The sequence below is a fragment of the Diadema antillarum genome, unplaced genomic scaffold (genome assembly GCF_040938485.1).
Source record: "Diadema antillarum isolate AM-2024a unplaced genomic scaffold, OU_Dant_1.0 scf00000012, whole genome shotgun sequence".
In the NCBI taxonomy this organism is placed as follows: Eukaryota; Metazoa; Echinodermata; class Echinoidea; order Diadematoida; family Diadematidae; genus Diadema; species Diadema antillarum.
This window is the reverse complement of record NW_027270901.1, coordinates 884,336-902,421: the sequence shown is the minus strand read 5'-3', so window position 1 is coordinate 902,421 and position 18,086 is coordinate 884,336. Positions and strand designations below refer to the sequence as shown.

The 18,086-nt window shown below is 39.5% G+C and overlaps 1 protein-coding gene across 1 annotated transcript; it reads right to left on the bottom strand.

The window, feature by feature from the left end:
• Positions 1-372: 372 nt before the first annotated feature.
• LOC139720800 (adhesion G-protein coupled receptor G4-like) lies at positions 373-17,234 on the bottom strand. Its single transcript, XM_071632142.1, has 13 exons — positions 17,213-17,234; positions 16,346-16,597; positions 15,348-15,632; positions 13,064-13,183; positions 12,421-12,548; positions 11,802-11,948; positions 10,861-11,236; positions 10,194-10,396; positions 5,088-5,252; positions 3,090-3,199; positions 2,126-2,388; positions 1,827-1,893; positions 373-1,344 (listed from the first exon to the last, which is right to left on the bottom strand). Exons 1-13 carry the CDS (start codon positions 17,232-17,234, stop codon positions 777-779), a joined length of 2,706 nt encoding a protein of 901 aa, XP_071488243.1. The 3' UTR covers positions 373-776.
• Positions 17,235-18,086: the final 852 nt, after the last annotated feature.

Here is an 18,086-nt window from a genome sequence, read left to right as displayed (position 1 = left end):
TATACCTTATCATCTCCTTTGGTTCAGTCCATCTCCCTTTTCACAACTTTCGCACTTTATTTTACTATCGCATGGCGTCTTCGGGTCTCACTGAAAAGAACATGAGTCATTTAGTATATGGGCTTGTGATGCTCTCTTGATTCCCTATTATATACATAATCATGTTTGGCTAGATTATGTACGTCTAATGCTGATGTCATTAACTAAAAGTACACGTGAAAAGTAGCCCCTATAAGTGTTATTGAGCAGCATGAAATAATACAGTTCGTCTTTTTTTAATGAATCATAAAGACAATTTTAAGAAAGAATTACATAGGCATATTCATTTATTCTACTATGTACTGGAAATGACATGATGCTTATATACTGATAAGTTTACCTTAAAATTTTGTGTCGGCTTATGAACAGGTTGAGAAGAAGTTACATGTTGGTTACAATGGCAAGATTACCAGATCTGTGCATTTACAATATTGTACACACAATGACAATGACAGCGCATGACTTGTTACGACACAATGCTTTATCTATAATACTCTTGCTCTTTGCACATTAAAACAGCACGATACACGGCGGTATGTTGTAAGTTGTAGATAACCTGTGTCATGATGTATGGCGTGATGAATGAATAAAGATATTAGATGAAAATAATCGATACTACGATCTATTTCTGTAGCTGTTGGCCACTTTCCATTCGTTTATTTGGCATCAATAAATCTAGCGCCATTTTGCCAATTCTGTCTTTTTTTTCCCCGCGATGTCATATAAAATTGATGGCTTTAGATTTCGGATGTTGTCTTTGTTCCGTCACTCATTTCGGCACAAATGGACGGCTTTTTCGAGTAGGATAGCAATGTGACGTCAGAAGCACGCGTTGTCATGCGAGGCAAGGTACTAACATCAAAGCCGCTACTTTTCCGTCTTTCGCCAGCGCTTCCCCGAGCCCGACTCATACAGTGGCCCTTCTTTGCCTTCAGCAGGTCCCGAACCTCCGGTTGTCTCATCCCAAAGAGCAGAAAGACGAAAACTCCCTGAAGAGAATTCAAGATGGCGAAGATGTAGTTGAAGAAGAGACGGGCACCGCCCAAAGCCATGAAGCCAAACACCCACGTGAGGCCAAGAAGCGTACCGATGGCGATTGCGTTCTGTGCGCGGCGGATGACCTCGGCGCGCATCCTGGCGACTTTATCACCGTCTTTTTCCAGCGCGCTTGCCTTTGAGACAACCTTTCGACCGCAGGTCAGTCTGTAGGTGACGACTACGAATATGGCGCTGTTGAAGGCGAGAATGACCGCGATAGGAAGTAACAAGCCCAAATAGAAGGCCAGTCCTGGTTCCACGAAACAGCTGGGCCAATCGAGAGAGAAATAAAGTTTATTAAGAAACAGCTGTGACGATGTGTTGCATGGTTATTGTTCTTTCTTTGAGATGAAATTCTTTTTTACCCAGTTACAATGATTTCCCTGCCACGTATATATATTAATTCTTTTGTTGTTATTATTATTATTATCATTATTATCATTATTCTTATTATTATAATGATGATGATTATTATCATTATTTTTATCAATGTTATTGATATTATCATTATCATTATTATTATTTATCATTATCATTACTATTATCATTATTATTATTATTATCATTATTATTATTATTATTATTATTATTATCGCCATCACTATAATGATATTTTAATGAGTGATATTCATAATTGGTCATGTTTCGTTTTACTACTCAATTGACGAGTATTTCTGTTGATCAATGCGTCGGTAATGTGTGACTATGAGTGATACAGCATGATTGTGATAAACCCATCGCTCACTTACTAAGTTTTGTGTTGGTACGCCGACCATTTGGAGGCAACGGACACAACGGTGACGACAAGTGGTACTCCTGCGGGGAGGGAGAGAAAAATGATAATGAGAGATACGAGTGAAATCACAGCTTTTTTCTGCTTTATCTATCATAATGGCAGCTTGTCATCACTTTAAGTTATTCATTATCTATCAAATGGAGCAGCCTTTAATCTGTCATTTTGAAGATGCTTATGGATTTATGATATTTCACACGCAAATAAAGCAATGTGCAAAACGCCATGTATAGGGAATGTATGATTGCGGCTTACCCCAGCCAACAATGCAGCATTTGAGGATCATGTGTGAGGTGTAGACATTCATGACTCTCACGAACATGAGGTACATGTTGAATGCCTCCACCCCCATCCACGTGACCGAGGCAAGGCAGAAGAAATGCAACAAAATGGCGACCGTGGTGCATCCGTGTCCCCAGTGACTCTTATCGCTACCAACCGCGAAGACGAGATAGAGACCGAGCATAGCAAAGCAGAGATTGATCAGGATTTGGTTCGGTTGCTTCTTGCGGATCTTCCTGTATTCAAAGTACAGTAGATAATGATACTGTTAGTATAGTATATCATAGTATAGTACATAGTATATAGTTCATGGTATAGTATGCACTATTGCATAGTATAGAACAGTATAATATAGTGTGGCATAGTATATTTTAGTATAGAATAGTATGGTAAACAAGTAGGCTTATTATATGTACTGAGAGGGCGTGTAATTGGAATTATTTCCTGAGGAGCGAAGGACCGAAAGAAACAGTGCTAAATCTGTCATGGAGGAATTTCATAATTTCACAAATTGCAATTTCTCTGGGCTTCTTAAACTCTAAATGTTAAAGGTTTTGTATAGTTTTAGTTATGATGAGGGATTTAGTTTTTAATTTTTTTTGCGGGATGATTAGACACCTCTCGTGAAATATCAAAGAGCAAACAATTCTAAGAGGAATTCAAAGTTTATTTGACGAAAATCGGTAATGAAATGACTGAGATATCCCAAGAAAAAGTGGAAGAAAGTAGTCCTATAGGAGGTTCCCAACTTTTCTTATACATCTCAGCCGTTTCAAAGCCGATTTTAACTTTGAATTTCTCTTGAGGATTGTGTCCTTGTCACTTTTTATGAGAGCTATATAGGCTTCCCATCATCTCACACACAAAAAAGTTGGAAACCTGAAGCCCCGTCTCAACCAAATCTATACAATCCCTACATGTAACCATGGAAACCAACCTGATTCCGAGGAGAATGGTTAACGTGATGACCAGGCAGACGACAGAGAAGATACACCCAATCAGACTTATCACTGACAGGGCGCGGGATTCGAAATTTCCTTGCGTGTCCTGTCATGGCGACAATATTTAGAGGAAAGAATTACTCCATGTTTGTACGTTGACTTTAATTATTGAATATAGATTGAGAACAAAGAGACGGATGGGGAGGAGTTTCATTAAACGAAAACAAAGACTTTAAAGGAAAGTTTTGATTGTTTTTTGTTTGTTTGTTTGTTTGTGTGTTGTTGTTTTTTGCATTTGGACATGTTTCCACGAAACGGTAAAGTAGGTGATAATCCACACCTAAATTTGAGGTAGTGATGATCTATCAAATATATCTCGAGTTCCCTGTGCCATTGAGTCGCTTTTTAAATACGCTATATTACAGATGTCTGCTATGTCTAATAGTCTCTGTGGGCTTTGACGTTTAATGTATTTGCATTGATCTTGGCCAAGTTGGCTATTTTTAGTTTAAACTGTCTCATCTCTTTCCCCCATTATTCTCTGTTTCCTTTTTTACCACTTACTTTTCCTTTTTTTCTTTTTTTTCCTTCTTTCCTCATTTTCCCGTATTCTTTGTAGTTATAAGCTCTTTACCCCCTTTCCCCCCTTCCCTCTGAGGTACTTACATATAGCTCAAGCATGATAAAGTCTTTTAAGTGGATACCTCCATTTTTTTTTTGCAGAATGTATAAATATGTTTCTATATATCATACCTCTTCTTGTACTGACTACAGACATGAATATGTTGTGACTCTTTGATGCTTGTGTATCATTCCATACAATGCATCTCAAATTTCACATATTTCTTCGTGCAATCTGTTGAATAAAAAGTGAAAAATAAAGTTTGAATTGAGCTGAATCAAAAATATATTTGATTTGATATTTTGATGTAGAAGCCAATAAAAAATAGTGATGTGAGGAAATGGCATAATTCCTTTGTCTAATTCTTACAATAATTGTGTGGTTGAAACCAACTTAACTGTTTCGGAAATCACATGAGACAGGGCAAAATATTCAGGTATACTTCAATATTGATCTACATTGAACACAGAGCGACTTTCAACTTTGTCTTTTTGCCCAGAATAATCTTAATCCAGCATTGCTCATGCCCATTTAAGGTTCGTCACATCACCCATTATGGCTTGTTTTAGCCAATTACGGGGTAAATACGCAGAGTTTTCTTCGTATTTACAACCATGTTGTATGTCTTTAACTCACAGTAAGTTTACAATTTGTATGTGTGTGTGTGTGTGTGTGTGTGTGCGTGTGTGTGTGTGTGTGTGTGTGCGTGTGTGTGTGTGTGTGCGTGTGTGTGTATGTGTGTGTGTTTGTTGTAGTTTTTCACGGGATTTTCCTATTACTGGTCAACATAGTCATTCAGAATTAGACGTAGAGTCTGTCTTTTTAATTCTTGATTTAAAAAATAATCAGAACAATTAACAAATTGCTACATTATATTCTACGATATGCACACAATGCATTCTTTTTATCATTAAACAGTTCTAAATTTTATCGAAACATGGACACAAACACTGATAAATTACAAAAACTTTGTTCTACGGCATTCATGATGATGTAAAACTTTGTGACTGTTCTTCTTGATCTTTCAACGTGCATGAATCTTAGTAATGACTATAGAACTTTACAATCGCTGCAACGTCCATAGCCAGTGAAAATGGTAACAATCGTATTTTAAAACGATAATCTTTAACAATTCTTATGTATGTTGCCTGAGTCACAAAGATGACGATTTGGATAACAGCAATAATAGAGATAAGAGATAGTGATTATTACGAATTCCATTATAATAACAAAGATTTTAACAAAAAAGGACAAACAAAGAAAATGATCGCCATCCTCCTTAGCTAACGATCCATTTCATCGTTATGTTATCGATAGTAAAATGATACTTAAAATAAATACCATGGCAGCGAAAACAGCAGTACAAGTTTACCATCAGGACGCAGAAGCTGGTAAGATGATAGCTGTCGCATATGATCAACCCGTCGTTATCGGATGTCTTCCGTGTCGTCACGCCCACACTTGACCACGCCCCTCCATTGTCCGTGGCGTTCCAGAAGGCACATCGAGCCGTGTATTGGTTGCTAGTGACGTAGCTCTAGGAAGAATGAAAGATCACGGAGAGGTCGAGGGTGTATAGAGTTCGTCAGTTTGTAATCATTGACTTCTGATTATACCACATTGGTGGTAAAGATTACTTGAATCAGGAGGTGAAACTCAGAGCATGCACAGAGCTGGAATAGGGCAGGGCCTGCGCAGCCGAAGGGGCAGTGGGGGCTCGCCCCCACACTTTTTGTGCACCATACAAAGGAATACATTATTATAAGGTGTCATCACTTTGGGCCCCCACACTTTTTTCAACCCGGAAGTACGTAAGTGGCACTAAAATAGAAATAGATAGAGATCTTGAAGTATGGCGGCGGTAATGTTATGTGTTTTCCCTGAAGACCTTTTTTTTTTTTTTATAACACCCGGAAATGGAAGGGGAGAGAATGAGCTGAGGACGTTTTTTTTTTTTTTTTTTTTTAGCTTGTCAGGTGAAGAAACCCGGAAGTGGACGGGGAGAGATGGGCTGAGGACCTTTTTTTTTTTTTTTTTTTTTTGCTTGTTAGCTCATGAAACCCGGAAGTGGGCCCCCACACTTTTGAAAACACTGCGCCCGCCCTGTAGGGGAATCATACTAAATATATAATATGTGTATAAAACGGAGTCCTTTGACATTCCCCTGTTGTCTAAATATGATTGTTATAACGCATCGTAGTCCTTTGTTCATAAACTATAGGAATTACTAGCAGCACATGTGGAAATCCACGGGTCTAAGGGTTTTTTTTTTTCTCATAATACGATTTTGCACATTTTTATTGAAGAAATAAAAAGAAAAGTCTTCTCATTCTTTCGTTAATTGTGCTGTCTTCTAAATGACCACCCTTCCCAGACATTTTATAATACATTTTTGTAGTATATGCCCGGCGATCCGGTCCATTGGTATAATAGGGATCATTCCCGCCACTATACTTGCTTTTATTATAGAACTCGAGTTTCGAGGGGTTATTTGCACCCGTTGAAGTCCAACAGTTGTCTTGTTGCCCCTCACCCCCCCCCCTCACGCACACACACATTTCCACCTCCGCAGGGCAAAAAACAATAACATTCAGGGAAAATTACCAAAAACGTAAATGAGATTCCCCGAAAGTTCTGCCCACAGGTTGTTCCCGTCGAAACGGGAAGATATTAACACTATGACTTTGATTACCCCCTGCTCTTGCATCCACGCGGGCACCTGCGGGAATCCACGGCTGGTCTCAAGGCCTCGGTTTGTTTGTTTTTGTTTTTTTCATGTTTCTTTTCCCCACGTTATGAGAGAAAAATAAGATATTTTCGTCTTCATAATTTTGCTCCCTCCTTTTTGTTTTTAATCACCAAAACTTGGCTTGATATATCATATAGAACTACATCTGCTTCAGACTGTACATTATCATAATTAATATTAGGCCTACAATTATTGCTCCTATTATTGTTATTATTATATTATTATTATCATTATCCTTATTATTATTATTATTATTATTATTATTATTATTATTATTATTGTTATTATCATTGTAATTATTTGGGGAGGGGGAGATCATAGTCATCAGGTTTAATAGGCACCCGTGGGAGTAGGGTCTCACGACCTCGTATTTTTTTTCTTTAATATTTTTCCCATGTTATGGAAGAAAGAAGAATATATACATCACTGCATTCGTCTTCATTTGCTGCCTCTTTTTTTTTTTGTCACCAAAACTTGGTTTGATAGACCATAGAACCACACATTCTATTTCCACTTGCAATTTTAAAAATAGGCGGTCGGCAAAGCGAGGTTTTCCTCTACGTCCGCTCATCTTATGAATATGTATGATTACAGCAGCTCTGCAGTAAACGAATGGACACAGCTGCGCGTGTAATCTGATATGTAAGGGTACGATCGGCAAATATATTTAGCCGCGTCCTAAACAGTCTGCGTACAATGACACCGGACTTGAGAGCAAACGGCGAGCAAACTAAATGACGTACCTGAGCTGCATATAGTATTCTGCAGTTGTGCAAAATACAATTAGGGGGCCTACATAACCAACGTTCGTTGTTTTCATTTGGGGACGCCAATAATGGCGAACTGTACGTAAATGCCCTTGTAGTCCATATCACGCACACACAGATTCGTGTAACCATCGTCAATACATTCAGTACACGTAACAGGCGGAGGCAAAGGTACATCACAGAACTATCTACACACAGTGTAGAGTGTGTATAGAGTTCTGCGAGGTACATTGTGTGTGTGCGTGCGCGTCCGCCGGAAGATGTCAGAGATTTCGCTGCACCATCATCTTTAGTATCCCCCAGTGTCTCTGCAAGCTAAAAGATGGAAGATCGAGAAAGCAGGAGGCCAGCGCAGGTTCCGTGAATATTGAAACGCTCGGCTCGATCTTTCGTCACGCACAAAAATGCATTATGCATGTAGCTAATTATTTTTTCTTTTTCGTCCTCGACGTCGACACGGAGGCGGAGAGGGGACGAAACCCGCGCCATTCGATGTAGGATACTCTCCTGCGGCCGACGGCACCGGTCGCAACTGCCCGGAGCCGACGGCTCGGGAGGAGATAGAGAAACCAGCAACGCCGAAATAAAACAGGAAATACATAAGGCCGCGACAACAACAACAACTTCGAGTATTATAGTATAGGACTAGCAGCACCCGTGGAAATCCACGGGTCTGAGGGGTTTTATTTTTTTTTTTCTCATAATACGATTTTGCACATTTTTATTGAAGAAATAAAAAGAAAAGTCTTCTCATTCTTTCATTAATTGTGCTGTCTTCTATAATGACCAGCCTTCCCAGAAATTTTATAATACATTTTTGTAGTATATGCCCGGCGATCCGGTCAATTGGTAGGGATCATTCCTGCCACTACTTGCTTTTATTATAGAACTCAGTTTCGAGGGGTTATTTGCACCCGTTGAAGTCCAACAGTTGTCTTGTTGCCCCTCACCCCTCCCCCCCCCCCCCCCCCGGCCCTCACGCACACACACATTTCCACCTCCGCAGGGCAAAAAACAAAAACATTCAGGGAAAAATTACCAAAAACGCAAATGAGATTCCCCGAAAGTTCTGCCCACAGGTTGTTCCCGTCAAAACGGGAAGATATTAACACTATGACTTTGATTACCCCTGCTCTTGCATCCACGCGGGCACCCGCGGGAATCCACGGCTGGTTTCAAGGCCTCGGTTTGTTTTGTGTTTTTTTTTTTCATGTTTCTTTTCCCCACGTTATGAGAGAAAAATAAGATATTTTCGTCTTCATAATTTTGCTCCCTCCTTTTTGTTTTTAATCACCAAAACTTAGCTTGATATATCATATAGAACTACATCTGCTTCAGACTGTACATTATCATAATCAATATTAGGCCTACAATTATTGCTCCTATTATAGTTATTATTATATTATTATTATCATTATCCTTATTATTATTATTATTATTATTATTATTATTATTATTATTATTATTATTATCATTGTTATTATTTGGGGAGGGGGAGATCATAGTCATCAGGTTTAATAGGCACCCGTGGGAGTAGGGTCTCACGACCTCGTATTTTGTTTTCTTTAATACTTTTCCCATATTATGGAAGGAAGAAGAACATATACATCACTGCATTCGTCTTCATTTGCTCCCTCTTTTTTTTTTGTCACCAAAACTTGGTTTGATAGACCATAGAACCACACATTCTATTTCCACTTGCAATTTTAAAAATAGGCGGTCGGCAAAGCGAGGTTTTCCTCTACGTCCGCTCATCTTATGAATATGTATGAGTACAGCAGCTCTGCAGTAAACGAATGGACACAGCTGCGCGTGTAATCTGATATGGAAGGGCAAATATATTTAGCCGCGTCCTAAACAGTCTGCGTACAAATGACATCGGACTTGAGAGCAAACGGCGAGCAAACTAAATGACGTACCTGAGCTGCATATAGTATTCTGCAGTTGTGTAAAATACAATTACATAACAACGTTCGTTGTTTTCATTTGGGGACGCCAATAATCATGATAATGGCGAACTGTACGTAAATGCCCTTGTAGTCCATATCACGCACACACAGATTCGTGTAGCCATCGTCAATACATTCAGTACACGTAACAGGCGGAGGCAAAGGTACATCACAGAACTATACACACAGTGTAGAGTGTGTAGAGTTCTGCGAGGTACATTGTGTGTGTGCGTGCGCGTCCGCCGGAAGATGTCAGAGATTTCGCTGCACCATCATCTTTAGTATCCCCCAGTGTCTCTGCAAGCTAAAAGATGGAAGATCGAGAAAGCAGGAGGCCAGCGCAGGTTCCGTGAATATTGAAACGATCGGATCTTTCGTCACGCACAAAAATGCATTATGCATGTTGCTAATTAATTTTTCTTTTTCGTCCTCGACGTCGACACGGAGGCGGAGAGGGGACGAAACCCGCGCCATTCGATGAAGGATACTCTCCTGCGGCCGACGGCACCGGTCGCAGCTGCCCGGAGCCGACGGCTCGGGAGGAGATAGACAAACCAGCAACGCCGAAATAAAACAGGAAATACATAAGGCCGCGACAACAACAACAACTTCGAGTATTATAGTATAGGATTACTAGCATGTGATTGGTATACGTTCTTATCATTCACAGGAAAAAGAAAAGAGCAGAAGACAAACTCATTATCAAGTTGCAGCGCGTATAGTCTTTAGTCATGAACACTATCTGGGTCGAAATTATTTTCTTGACACCGACAATGTGAACTAAACTTTGTAACGTCCCTTTTGATATGGTTGTATACTCTGGTGATATTGCTGGCCTTCTCCTTTATATTTCTTCATCTCTGTGGTTTGTGAGTTACGTCGTTTGCGGCAGTGGTAAGTGACTTATAAAAAAAAAAACAACAACAGAAATTGCCTAAATGCTCACATGAGGCATAATCATTTTATTTTCATGCGAATACACGATTACATGTATTGTAGTGTTATAGCTTTACCTGATTAACAGGAAATTGCAATGTCACCGGTTTGTCATCCGGCAAACCAGAGATTTTGGCGCCCTCTATGGTCACTGACAGGATAGAGGATGCCACAAAGGGTTGTGCCTCCGTCACCGGCAATGAAGTTGTGTTCCGTGTGTCTTGAAACAGCTTCGGTGAGTCAAGCAAGAAGACGCTAATGGCGACGTCCTGGTTGTTCTCTATTATACAAAACAAATTGGGGATACGTAAACTAATCTTCTGGCAGTGACTCACATTTTATGTGTTTTTCTGTTGTTTTCTTTAATAGTAATGAACATCCTGAGCTCTTTGAGTTTTTCTTGTGATTATGTTTGCATTGTTTTAAATTGTCCTGCCCTGTCAATGTAGGCCTAACTGATATTTCATATTCTAATAAAGGTATGCAGGTTTGTTCGTAGCACATAAATCAGCTATTCACAGTGTTTTTTTTTCTTTCTTTTCTTGCTCCCACCAATTGCGTTGCCTTTACTAATATTCGTATACCGTCACATTATTCCAAATTGTATGTTGTTTGACTACGTCCTCCATATAATTATGTATTTTATATTTTGTACCTTCTCGTCTTAATGTATGCTCTGGATATTTTTTAAATGCTTGGCGAAGATAAACTAAAAGATAAACCTAAAAAGAAAAAAAAAATTACCAGGTACTAAGTCGAGAATGGCCTCCGGGAGAGACACCGAAGCCGCGTCGTTCGCTGTGACGGGACTGACACTATTGGTCGTGAAGTTAAATTGGTCTCCTGGTGAGGGTGTCGACCCAACCTTTGCCGTGAGGGGAAAGGTCGCGCGATTCACCTTGACGGCGGCAACCACGATGTTGTCGCCACTGTACGTGAAGTTCTCATTCGAATTGTTCTGGACAGCTGCGGTCAGGGTGTTGATTGAAGTAAGGATGTTGTTTGCAACATTGCCACTCCCACCATCACCATCAGCAGCCGCATCGTTGCTGGCCTCCTGAAACGTACTTTCCGGAAGTTCCAGGATGTTGTTGACCGCGTCAATGACATTTTCGGCCACCTGATGGGCAAAGGAAAGCAAAGAGAAATGGTGTGCCTGCATGGCAACTCAACCTCCGGGCTCGTGATCAGAAGTGACAATGCATATTATTGTGTATTATTCCCCTATTGCCTGCATGTTATGACGCGCATTGTAGTCTTTTGTTGGTATCAGGAGTGACGAGATTGGTTGGGACCTTCGTACTGTTGTTGCTAGTACTAATGAGGAATGGTATTTTCTGACACATCTAACACGGCAGAACGTTCATTATGAGGTACCCTTAATTGCATACACTGTACACGATTCGTGAATATACATGTGACATTCTGAGAACACCGTTGGCAAATGCAGTTTAAGGATTACTATACGTGACATGACGTGACGTGACGTGACGTGACGTTACGTTACGTTACGTGACGTGATGTACGTAAACGCGTATTCTTCAGATACGGCTTTCGTCTGCACCGGCGAGTTCACTAGATACCCAATGAGAAATGTCATGAAGAAAATGCCAATAAATGTTACGATAACAGAACTTACAGCTAGTGGTCGAATTCACCCTATGAAAAAAGGCAAATTTGGTTACCTCCGGGGTTGCAGACACGCTGATGACAATGGTTATGATGTTAGAAACATCTTGCAGAGCCTGAGAACTTTCCAACTGCGTTGTGTCGGACGTCAGGTTTACAAGAACATCGGACACCGATTCTGCTTCATCAGGTGTAATGTCTTCCTGAAGTAAAATACATGAATCACACAATCATATGTAAATTCTCTTATTATCACATAAATCTCTCAGCTTTCCTCTGTACAATGAAATATTAGGCAGCAATTGGAGTCGCATCGCCATATAAGGTAGTGTACTCTGGCATGTTTGTTTTTATTTTTCTTTGTATGAAGACATGTCTTAAGTGTGTTTGCCACAGTTCAAATGAATTTACAGTGAAATAGAGAAAGACTTATTTTATATAATCTTGAAAGGCTGATACGAGTACTAGAATCAGAACTATTCTCCTTTTGACACCAAGATTTGGCACTATGATTATATCAAACGTTTCAATCGAAAGCTCTTTAGAGCTTTCGATTAAGTAAAGATACGCGATAGCACTTGCTAATAGTCTAATGGTACAGGTCGAGTTGTAATTTTCTTTGTCAGAATATTTTGAGACTCTATGCTCTTTTTCTAAGGCCCTCCATGAACTTACATTGCCAAGTTGCTTAAGAGCTTCACCAGCGCTCTCAAACTGCTCGCAAGGTGTGTACACCGGGTCAAGCCATCGGAAGTTTCCCTTCCGGTCCCACACGCACTCCCGAGTTACTCTGTAGTTAATCGCTGTACACAAGATAGCAGCCAAAAGTACAACCACAAATATAAATAGCAGCATCACATTCAATCATTTATACAAATAATGTTCATTTTTAATTTAAAAAAATCAGATTATCTACTTGCATCCCAGTTTCCTGTTTGATCAATGACGTTAGATATCACTTTAAGAGCTAATATGCTATGAATGTCGAAAACTAAACTGCAGTGGTGTGTGAGTCATTCATTTAACAGGGCTTCCATAATCACACACACACACACACACACACACACACCGACACAAAATTAATCTGCCTTAAAATCCCTGCCTTACAATCCATATACTAGTAGTGCATGTTCAAGCCTTATGACATTTCGACCTTTAAACTGAACTAAAACTTTAAAGCACATCTGGGGTAGACGATGGGATAAGCCTAATACTATTTAATTATGTCGGAAAGATTGCTTTTGATACTTCGACAGAGCAAAGAGAGCAGTCTGTTTGTTTGTTTGTTTGTTTTAATCTTGCTGCGTCACTATCTTACTTGTTGTGGTGTTGACGTCACACTGATATGAACTGACTGCCGTTTCCCCGATTCGAGTTACGTTGAAGCTCGCCAGATGACCGGAAGATAACTTCTCAAGATCGCGAGCGCATGACGTCACTAATTTGGGGGAAGATCAAAAGGTAAATCCCATGATATATTATAATCTCCCACTGGTATGTTCCTATCTACATTGGACAGTATAAGGATAGGAATATTTACTTTTTTTTTTTAATTCTAACTCAAGTCTATCAATTACCAACGTTTGTTTGTTTGTTTGTTTGTTTGTTTGTTTTTTGCAATTCCAGTATTGGATAGGTACCAAAAAGGCTCCATTTCGTGTAATATTTGAAAATATCTCCATTGTATTATAAAGATTTATACGTGAAAAAAAAAATGTTGTTATTCCCGCACGGACCTGCGGAAGAACAGCCTTCGGGCTGAAGTATGTGCCGTGCATAAATAAATGAATGAAATGAAAATGAAATTGGTCATGCAATTGAAAATTAATTAATTCAATTGAAATTACCCATATCTTTTGATTTCTAACTTTTTGTCCCCGCCTATAGGGGACAGGCAGCCCAAAAAGGGCCAATATATTTTCTTATGATAGAGGTAAAGCCTATATGATACATATCAATATAAAAGACAAATCTTTATCGTTATGATTCAGGGGGCAAATGTCGCGAACATTAAACCATTTTCTGCCTATATCAAGAAATCATACAGTCAACAATAATAATAATGATAACAATAATAATAATAATAATAATAATAACAATGATAATGATAATAATAATGATAATAATAACAATAATAATAATAATAATAATAATAATAATAGTGGCCTCTTATAATGCGCTGAAGTCCATCAAGAATGATGCTCATGGCGCCCTTACATAACCAGCATGAACAGTATACATAATACAACCATACAATATTCAAATACTAGTATGGTACATAATGTCCTACCTGGTTTAAAGTCAGAGCCTATTCCAACTTGGTTCATTTCCAAGTGATTCTCATGTAATTGCTTATTCGCCTTGCTCTCATTTCACGAATCGTTTTTCTACATCCTGTCTTACGATCAGATAGCCATAAATGATACCTTCCTTATCAAGTTCTACAGAAATCATGTTATGAACTTGGTCTACCATATAGCCTTCATATAATCAAAGTGCTTAGCGCTAAGACATTGTGATAATGGTTTTCCTCGAAAGTATTATCATATGTCACATTGTGCAGAAAGCTATAATAATGCATCATTTTAAGGTAAAATCATTCCGGAATGTTTGCAACATCACTTTCATTCTTTTTCCGGGAGGAAACTACAGGGTCGATTTTTCTTTCTGTGGTTCTTTTTCTTTACAGAATAATGTGCATCGCAGAAATCGTCCGCAAAGGATTGAATGCAGAGCTGAAAATTACATTTAACGTCAATCCACTGACAGAAGCGCGATCTATTTTGTCACACGGGAGTTACGACACAGATTTATAGGAAGTGTGAGTGCTTCTAAACATGTAGAGCCTATTACTACAGAAGTATATATGGAAACGATTTAAAGTTCAACATAGAGAATCAACGGGTGCACGTCACGAGACCGAGACCAACGAATCACACAGCACACTTGTCATACAGGCCATAATTCACTCAACCCACGAGTTACAGTTCACGAGTCATACAGCCCACAGTTCGACATTAATCAAACAAGGGTGTATGGTGACTTAGCTCAGTTGGTAGCGTGTCTGCCTAACGATCCAAAAGGACCCCGGTTCGATTCCCGGGTCCCACTGAGAAATGTTGTGTTTAATCATACACTCGATCCCTTCAGTAAGAGGCAAAACACTCTGTCCCTCGGATAGGACACAATGGAGGTCCCGTGTGTGAGAGAGTCAAAACTCATGCACGTAAAGGATCCCGCTTCATTTATTCATCGCAAAGAGCAGGGTGTTTAACCCGGTAAAGTGGTCCCGACTTACATCCAACCGGACCCCAACACCAACTATATTGCAGTTGAATATGGGCTATCCATGCAGCCATCTTCTCAAATGGAAATGAAACAAACAAAGGCACATGAGAATGCCGAACTTATGGGTTGTTTCGTGTCGAACTTATGGGCCTTATATTTGCCTGTGTCGGACTTGTGTGACTCGTGGACCTTTTTTCTATGTCGAACTCGTGGGCTGAATGACTCAGGGTGTCGGTTTCGTGGGATAATCCCATCTCAACTCCCCATCCCTCCAGCCCTGGTGATCAGTGATGGCCTGGATATGGAAAACTTACCATCCTGGCAGAAGATACCAATCGCAGTAGTACTTCCGTTACCATTGCCTGCTGTGCAACGGGTTGGAAGGCACCCGGTCCGTTGAACATCAGCCGAGGAGAATGAGAATACTGCGGAAGGACCCGATTGTTGGAAGCTTTCATCTACAGAGATGCTGAACCAGTTCAGCGGTGGGTAGGGCTGGTCTCCTTCGTCCACGTGGCATTCAATGCGAAGATCGAATCGAGTCTCGGTGTAGTTATAATCTTGGAACGTGACGTTTATGATGTCTTCCCGTGGAGGCTCTTAGCAGCAAACAAACCATCAAACAAAGAAAGTGTAAACAAACTGAGAATATTGGGTATATAGAATGCCATGATTATCCTTAACAGACTCACTATCAGTCTTAATGCAGACAGCATTTTCTATTTTCGTCACTGGGTTCTCTTTCTAAAAATCACAGGCAGATATATATTTCATCATTTATTCGTTGATTCGTGAGACTGAAAACAGGGGTTAAATGATATTGTTATTTCATATCAGCCACAAAGCGCGCGACCTGGCATTTTCAAGAAATGATAGAAGATTAGGCCCTATTCACATCTTGGGGACATGGCGTTCATGCGTGCGGAAGACGCACTTCAATTATGTGCCCTATACGTACAACTCTCCGAGCTGAAATTTCATAAAGGTCGTCCTTTCTTTTTACTTTTGCTTTCCTTCATATTACTCTTGCTTTTCCTCTTATTGTTCTTTATTCCACTTGAAGAGAAACCTAAGTTTTCTCTCTACCAGGGAATCTACTAATACCGCCTGCGTATTTTTTGATTGTTACGTTCTTTTAATATTGTTATTCTGTGTACATTTAGTTGTTTGTTTGTGTGTGTGTTTTTTAATTATCACAATCAGCTGGTTTCCCCTACAACCTATTTCTTCGACTCCTCCTTCATGCTACAAAGTAACGATCAAGTTTGATGCTTGTGGCTGAGTATACTTCATGACTGGGTGGTGTAGTTACCAGGTATGCAGTGGGGGCAACAATCCCCCTCAGCCTGAAGTGGAGTCTTGCAAAGGGGTATCTGGCAATCCTCAGGGTTGCACGTCGGCGAAGGTATATCAGCTTTAATTTCGGTTATATATATAAGGCTGGTTAAAGGAGTCGTCGTAGTAGGGCTGGTTAAAAGAGTAGTCGTAGTAGGGCTGGTTGAAGGAGTAGTCGTAGCAGGTAGATTGAGACATTCATTTTGTGAAGACGAAAGCGAAGATATACCTGGAGACACAAATAAGATAAATAAGATTGCAGCTACAATAGTCAAAGTCACTTGTTGGCACGACAGAATAATTTCGTCTCGTCTATCAAACATTCTCTTCACGGTTACACAGAATGGACAACACGTTCTCTCAATTTATAGCTGTGACCACATTATAATCAATACAAATTACAATAATTACGATATCTATGATAATGGTGATAATCAATACAAATTGCAATAATTACGATATTTATGATAATGATGATAATCAACATCAGCTTCATTATCACAGTGATGACAATTGTTATGACGACAATAATACAAAAATAAAAATGAGTTTACTTTTTCGAGGTAGCTTCTTTTGTGCATTCATTATACCATAATATGACACAACCGGATATCCGCGTAGACAAACCGGAGGTCCAGAGTTTTATAGATCGGAGGAAACAATTTGTCCGAGGGTGTGTATGCAGCTTCGCATCTCATGTTTGTCAACTCTATTAATAGAGTCTTAATCCATTCAACACATGTTTTTCAACAATAACGATTATACAGTGTATAATGGCTACCCACTTTGACCCCCACAGTTTGTAATGTAATGTTAAAAGCCAGAAAGCTACATTAGTTTTCACCTTCGAGCACGTTGTCCTTCATACTAGTGGTATTTTGTGCTATCTATAAAGGTTATTACAAAGAACGATTTAATGATATTTTAGCAATTTAATGATATCTTGTTAAATTGTGGTACATGTACTTCATAATCTGTTCACTTGGTATTGTTGTTATCATTGCCCGTATGCACGTCGTTCCTGTTCTATTGTACATGCGCCGGGTTCAGGATTATCCTGGTGGTAGATCTTATTGTTTGTTTGTTTGTTTATTTGTTTGTAATACTATGTTTGTACGTATATTTGTTCGTTTGTTTGTTTTCCTTCTTTTTTTTCAGCCTGTCCGGGCCCGACCGTCTATTCTTAATTATTATACTTTCACTCATGACTGCATGATGCCATTTGTGCTTGCACTTTCGTGTGTTTGTTGTTATCTTTAATTTCCTGTAGCCTTTTTTTTTTTTTTGCAATTAACCCGGATTTTTCCTCTTTTGAACTGGGAAATGTATTCACGTATGAAGACGCATAGTCCTATACTATACTAGTAGTATAAAAAACGACTTTCGATTAGCCCTCCGTTATAAATAGCTAAAAGAGGCAGCCCTGCTGGAAAGAACACAGTGCCCCACAGTGTGTTCACAGTGTGTTCACAGTGTGTTCACAGTGTGTTCACAGTGTGTTCTGAAAACGCTCGATTTGAACATGACTGTGAAGATGATTTCATACTGTGTCACAGAGAGTTTTTTTTGTATTGTATTTATTTTCCGTCATTAAAAAGATATACAAACAAAGATATATTACATCAAATAGACCTTCAACGGAGGGATGACCCTACTCAGCACTGTTATCGTAACAGCGCTGTTTTACAGAGGGGTCCCTTACATGAGAAATATAAGCA